At 30.9% G+C, this 7,354-nt stretch overlaps 1 protein-coding gene across 1 annotated transcript; it reads left to right on the forward strand.

The window, feature by feature from the left end:
* The first annotated feature begins 2,053 nt into the window (after positions 1 to 2,053).
* On the forward strand, positions 2,054 to 3,520 carry LOC131051472 (F-box/kelch-repeat protein At1g80440-like). Its single transcript, XM_057986023.2, has 2 exons — positions 2,054 to 2,173; positions 2,468 to 3,520. Exons 1-2 carry the CDS (start codon positions 2,054 to 2,056, stop codon positions 3,518 to 3,520), a joined length of 1,173 nt encoding a protein of 390 aa, XP_057842006.2.
* Positions 3,521 to 7,354: the final 3,834 nt, after the last annotated feature.

Raw genomic sequence — 7,354 nt, forward strand, 5'->3', positions numbered from 1 at the left:
AAAGCATTGTATTAAGACCTACGGGCACTATGTAATGAACTTGGGGAGAGGCTAATTTGAGGGGACTGTGGCTCCAATATAATTTTTTAAGACCTCACAGCATCATTTTTAAAACACTGGGATTATAAATTATGACAAGATGACTTTCATGTAGTCCAGAATGCATGATCTTCATGTTGGCGTATATTTGTGTCCTTGTTTATCACTGTCAAAGAAGACCTACGTTACTGGGGTGCTTCATTTTTTCTTCTATGGAAATTGACATGTGATCCCCTATTAACATTAAGGGGGAGTGTTAGAACATAATGTTATTAGGGATCACATCCTTATAACATTTATATATAATGTTCTAATATAAGGTTATAAAACCTTATTATTATATGCTTTATAAGCATATCCCATTTGAAATAATTATAATCTAATAACTATTAGATTATTAATTATTTATGAGTGGGGGTTATTGAAAAGGTGTGACTAGTGAAGTCACCCTTCCTCCTATATTTAAGGAGGTTCTCTCTCATTTGAAAGGTGTGTGAATTTGGAGCTTTATGGTGAGTTGTATCACTATGCATAGGAGGTATTATTGGCCATGTGGAAGTATTGGAGGAGTGTCCCCAGGTTCATGTCTATTTTATTATAGACTATATTTGTAAGTGTTTTAATTAAATGATGCTTTATGGGGTTTTTTACCCGAAAGGGTTTTCCCCATGTATATATTGTGTAATGTGTACATTTTGCATGTATGTTTCATATTTCATTTACTTTATAATCTTGTTTATAATGATTAGTATCCTAAGATCCTAATTTCTAACACATACCACCTATTTCTATCCCCTCCAAGATCATGAAAATAAGGGCATTGTTGTAATCTCCTCAATTCATTTTTAGTTGTAGCAATCTACTAAAAAAATTCAAACTAACAAATAATTAATATCTTTTATGTTCAATAATGAAAACAATAATACAAAACTTTCAAGTGTTTAGTTTGATTTGTTTAAAATCAATCAAGACAAAAATTACTATTCTTCTAGAAAAAAGATTGAGATTCAAATTGTTTTATATCATATTTTATTGTGCCTGCATCTTTTATTAATTCATATTTGTATTTCCAGTAAACAAGAATTTAATCTATTCACTTATTATATGATTATCGACTTTAAAAAGGAAAAGAGAAATTATTGTGAAGCTAAAACTTTAATTATTAATACCCATTATTTTACATCACTTTCATATCATTTAACTACAAATAAATAAATTATCCATTTCTTCCTTGTGATCTCAAAACAATTGGCTGCCCATTGAACCTATGGTTCCAATTGCAAGTTAGAGATTAACACCATAGCTGGAATCCAATGATGCAGTCTACAACTTACAAAAACCAAAAAAAAGGTCTTATTCTTGTTGAGCTATATATAAGAATTGACAAATCCAAAGCAGAGATATTTTCAACTGGAAGAGGAAATACAGTTGAAAAATCAGGCGATGTGATGGCAGATGACCCACAGATAGTCATTTTTTCACTTTTGAACCATATGTGACAAGTTAAAAAATTATTGGACCGTATGCATTCACATGTTTTTTTTTTCTAAAACTGTATATATAACACTTCAAATTATTAATGAATCGTAAAAAATATAGTAGATAATATATATTAGTTTAAAATGTTTATTATAAAAAATATAATGTATTTAGAATATTTTGAAATGGAAGGATATAATTGTTTCTAATTTTATAATATTTTAATATGAATTTTTAAAATAGTTCTATTTTTTATATGAATTTACTTGTCTTAGTTGTAAAGATAGAATATAATTGTTAAAATATTTTAATATGAATTCATATTATGAATTTAGAAACTTAGTCAATTTAATTTTTTAAATATAAAATAATAGATATAATATTATTCATAAATTAAATATTTTTTTATGGTTAATATTTTTCGTAAAATTTCAAATGAAAGACATTGAAATGACTAAGCTGTCATAAAAAGTTATTGAAATGACTAAGCCGTCATTAAAAGTTCATTGAAAGACTAAACCGTCATAAAAAGTTCATGGGAGGTAGGAGTGGCCATCAAATTCCAGGCCTGCCCACAAATTCCAGGCTTGCCCACAGCCTTCTCAATCAATTCTCTGTTTGGAATTTATTGATAGGGAAATTTGAGCAGGCAGTGGTATACAAAAACGCTAGTTTGTTTTAACAGGCTGTGGCAGATAGCTGATAAAGTCGTCTTGAGGGAAAGTCCGCCATGAAAGTCTTACAGTTCCGGGCGACTGATGAAATGTGAGATCAAAAATGCATTTTCCATGTTTGTGTTATCTGTCTATATTGAGAAATAGTTAGGGCTTAAATTTAATGGCTATAAGGTCTATTTGATCATTTTAGTGTAAAAGAAAGACTGTATCACTTGAAAGAAACTCTTTGCCATATTTGTGGCACAATTTATATTGAGTATCAACTAAATCAGGTTGTAATTGAGATTGAAATACCCTCTGTTGTTTCTGTTTTGACAATGGATGATTTATTTCCAAACCTTCCAGAAGAATTAGGTCTTGAGTGTCTGATGAGAGTTTCATACCAATGGCACAAGCATCTCAGAGCTATGAATAAACAGTGGAGGGAAGCATTGCACAGCAATCGGTTCTATCAAGACAGAAAACGCTACAGCATTTGGGAGCAAATCATATGGTTGATTCAAGACAACAGAAGGGTATTTCTATACTACCCTCTCAAAAACTCATGGGAAATACTGCCTCCAGTTCCCATCATCTCTGGATTCTGTGGGTGTTGTTCTAAGTGCATTTGTGTCAACCATAAGCTAATCATCATGGAGGGTTCTGTAGCAAAAACAAAAATGAAAGTTCACTCTGTTTTTCTTTATGATTTTAGATCCTCCAAATGGTCCAGGGGTGCCGATATGCCCACAGCGAGAGCTCACTTTGCCTGCTCTGCATCCCCTGAAGGCCTGATTTACATTGCAGGAGGGATGGACAATGATGAGAAATCTGAATATGGGGCAGCGGTTTATGATGTTGAACAAAACAAATGGGGGATGCTTCCTGATATGAATCAATCGGGAGGTTTTACTGGAGCATTTCTTGATAACAAATTTTGGGTTACGAAGGGCAACTTGCAGGAGGTTTTTGATGTAAATACAAGAACATGGACGTTACAGGAAAATGCATCGCAATGTATGAATGATGGAAAGTTTGTAGCAGCATTTGGAAAGATCTATTCCTTTATGGGAAGAGAAGTTTGGGAGTATGACACTAAACAGAATTCTGAAAAGCCAGTAGATATACTACCTTCAGAAGTTTCCATTGTCTGGTGTGTTACTTTGTGGGGAGACAAGATATTTGTGTGTGCTAGTGATGTAAATGGAAGTGCTTCTTTCTATTTTTACAGTCCTCCCAGAGCAGAAGCCACAACAGCAACGAAGGAGGGGGAGAGGTTAGTTCGTATTGAAGGGCATCCGCGATTCAATGGTCGATTTTACAAAACAGGGACTGTGCAGGTTTGAATGTATTCCAAGTCCTTAATGTCATTGTCACAATCGAGTATTACATTTGTGCTCTCACTTTCTTCATTTTGGTTTATTTTCCCTTTTTAATGTATTTTTTAGTTTTTACTATATTTGTTATGGTCAATCATACTCGATTAAAGGGTGGTTAGTCAGTTTGGGAGGTCAGGCCACCTCTTGTATTTATATGTAATATTGTATAGGTACTAGCACTTGTATTGAAAATACAAGGATTTATATGTTTTATGTCAAAAAAAAAAATTATATGTAAGTTAATATGTGAGAGAGTACAATTTTATTTTTTTATTTTTTTAATATTGAGCAATGCTTTTTGAGATTTGAATTTTAGATCTCTCATCTAGGAGATATTATTTTAGATTCTATTTTTATGTTAAGTAATATTTGAAATATCCATGCATAATTTTATTTTATTTTGTGTATAGAATAAGGGAAAGGATCGAGTAGTTAAGCACCCTCACTTCACGTTTCTCAAAATCTTACATGGAAATTTCAAATCACTTTCATTTTTTTATTGCAGCTTACTTGGCAAGTGCCCTACGTATAACTAAGGTTTCAAGGCCACATCATCAAATATGGTTCCACATCAGCATGTTTTTTGCCAAGGTGCCCACAAAAGCCCAAGAAAAAAGTGAGACTAATACTTGTGCATGAAGTCATGTTTTACTGGTGCCTAATGTGGCATCACATGATTCATTGCAATTTAGATATAAGGGATACATTTCATTCAGTTATGGGTAGTCATCATCAGCAATAACAATTTTAAAGTCACAACATTTGGTAAAATATTGTCAAAAATGTTGGGCATTCAATCAACAAGTACTCTCACAACTATGCACTCAACTAGTGGGTCCTCTACCCTACTACAATTGTTTAATTTACTTTTTGGGAATGGTGATATTTATTAGCATAAGCACATCCTATAAATAGAGATATAATTTTAAAAAAAATCAATGCTTTTCACTTAAAAATAAATATCAAATGACATTCAGAGAGGGCATAAACTCATAAATCAGCCTGTAAATCAAATTGACAAATCTTTTAGAAGATTAAGAATAAAAGATATGAAAAAATGAGCACTTCATTTCAAGTAAGAAAGTAGCGAGGACGTCGAATTGAAGAGGGTAATATAGGCAAGGAGGATGATAAACCAACTAGCAAAGTTAATGAACACCACACACTTTTGCAATGTAAGAAAGAATAGGAGCGGCTATCAAGAGAAGAATTTGGATAGAAACCTTGAAAGAGTGCATGCAAGTAATTATGTTACTTAGTAGTAATAATCAATCTAGATGTAGTTGGTGAGACAAAACTAGTACAAAGCAATATGTATGAGAACTTTGACAAGGTATGAAACATCAAAGAACATAGTATTAATATAGGGGTTCATTTGATTTACATATATTAACACTATGTGGGTTATGGACATAGTGTTAACATATAACTTCACTTACTATACAAAAGTTGTGGCTTTATTCTCTAAGTGTTACGTAGGCTATGGGCCCTTCAAATTGATTATGGGGCTCTCATATATTCCATTCTTGATATTTGTCAAACCTAGCCTTTATACTTTGTTGGTATCTTTCATTTTTACATTTTTAGTCCTCTTATCCATATAGGGCGGCTTTTATGCTTCGGGTTTTCTAAGCTCTCTCCATATTAGGTTATGACATTAATTTTTTTGGTGTACTAGCCTCTAAGTTATCTTCACATGAGCCTCATATCGAAAAGGTCATTCAAAACCCATTGCTATACAAACATCCAAAACCTCATGCTAGATTTCATATAATATCATCACTAGCAATCATTGTATGAACCCTCAAGGATACAATCCATCCTTCTACATGGCTTGAACAATCCATTTAGCTTAATTTTCCAACTCTTCAACCATCTTAGTTCATGCTTCTTCATCATCCTCCACCACATAGAATCAGCAATCTAATGGGATTTGTTACCTCCTCATCAATTATCAACAATTCTTTTAATTGTCTAATGTTATTTCAATAGAAATTCCTCTCCTTTAAGAATGTATTTTCACTTCTTAAATGAAAACTTCCCTCAACATTAAGGAACTCAACAATAGTTTCAATTAATTTTGTAAACTCCTTGTTTTGTTAAAACACCTACAGTTCATTTTATACAGCAAGCATTATTTTTTAGGATATGAATAAAGCCTATATTTTTATTATATAATCTTGGCATGTTGTGTTTTGACCAATTTATATTTTTATGCATAGATGTTATTTAATTTTTATCAGTCGTGGTTAGCAATAAGTAGTACTTATGGTTATTGGATAATTGTACAATATACAAATCTCGTAGGTAAACTAGACATGTTTATGATCACATAGGTAAGAGAGCCCATATCCCACTTGTCATTATAAAAGTGAAAAGTAGAATTTTTTTAGCATTTTATATTGGTATAAATCCATGAAAAAATTGTCGTGACAACTTCAACAGTTTTTCAAAAGTCGAGAGTCACCAAATCAACTAAGTCTTGCGCAACTATGTAGTGAACTCTCTTTTTTCCTAATTTGGAAGAACTCCACTCTAATTATTTTTAAGTGACAATCAATTACAATGACTCTTAAAAACTTTACCCCTTCTCATTAAAATAATTAGAGAATTGTCAAGTATTACCAATATTATTTTGATTACATTGACTACCTCCACATTTATATAAAATCTTGACACTTTCTACTAAGAAAAACAAAGAATAAATATTAAATCTTCCCATAAAGTATTGTCATTAAAATAAGAACATAATTTACCTTTGGGATCTAGAAAGAAGCAACAATGTAAAATTAGAAAGCTATTTGTGATAGATCATTAACTAGAAATGTGCCATATCAACTCAGTTTGTACATATGAGAGAAATTGTTTCTGATCAAATACATAATTTACCTTTATATTCAATTTAGTATTTGATCAATAAGTAAATAAATATTAGATGTGTCATTGTAGATAAAAATTTATTTGTTTGTTTGGCCATTAGAAACATATTTGTGAAATTTTACAGTTTATTAAAATATAATCTTTTATTGATATTTAAATAATTTAGGTCTTAGTACTTCTAGATTTTTCATCTTTTAGAAAGAGGATCGAGATCCTTGTTTCTCGTGGGTTCTTAGATCCGGTTTAAAATCTTTTTTGTTTTTGGTTGTTTCTCCCCTCATGAGACTCTTCTCTGTCACCTGGTAGGCTAATATGTATTGGGCCCTATCCTGCTTTATCTAATCAGAACTTATGTCAAAATTAAAAGCAAATAAAAACATCTAAAAATAAGATAATTTCTTTATAATTTTTTATTGTATCATATTATTTACATTTTAAAACTCTTAGCTTGAACTTTATAATAATGTAAGATTCAAAGAGAGAGTTGCTAGAAAAATTAAATAGCACCTTCATATATGGGCAAGCGGAAATATAGAGAAAGAAACAACGGTTGATAGAGCAAAGAATTGAGAATCTCTTCCAAACTCTTACCAAAAAATGATAATATGTTAAAAAATGTTTAATTGAGATTTGATGCAAAAAAGCTACAAACATTATAGTCAAATAATGATAATAGAAGATTATTTTTATTTTTATTAATCATTGTGGTATTTTTACATTCTTTTATTTTGTTTTTTATGTGGTCGTGGTTGCATATCACAAATAAAACTATAATGTTTCTATTTGCAAAAGATGTCATTAAGAAAATTAGAATTTTGGCTATGTGTTATTACAAGGAAAAAAAAAAAAACTTTCTATATATGTGTTAATGAAAAAGATTAATTAAAATATTTTGCATAATTCATAATTTGTTTGTTTTGG

Source organism: Cryptomeria japonica, chromosome 7 (genome assembly GCF_030272615.1).
Source record: "Cryptomeria japonica chromosome 7, Sugi_1.0, whole genome shotgun sequence".
Taxonomy (NCBI): domain Eukaryota; kingdom Viridiplantae; phylum Streptophyta; class Pinopsida; order Cupressales; family Cupressaceae; genus Cryptomeria; species Cryptomeria japonica.

Bases quoted from the DNA above. Each gene is read 5' to 3' on its own strand.
- LOC131051472 (XM_057986023.2), top strand. From the start codon at position 2,054: ATGGGAGGTAGGAGTGGCCATCAAATTCCAGGCCTGCCCACAAATTCC. The intron at 2,174-2,467 runs GTATACAAAAAC...CAACTAAATCAG, and splicing joins GGAAATTTGAGCAGGCAGTG to GTTGTAATTGAGATTGAAAT.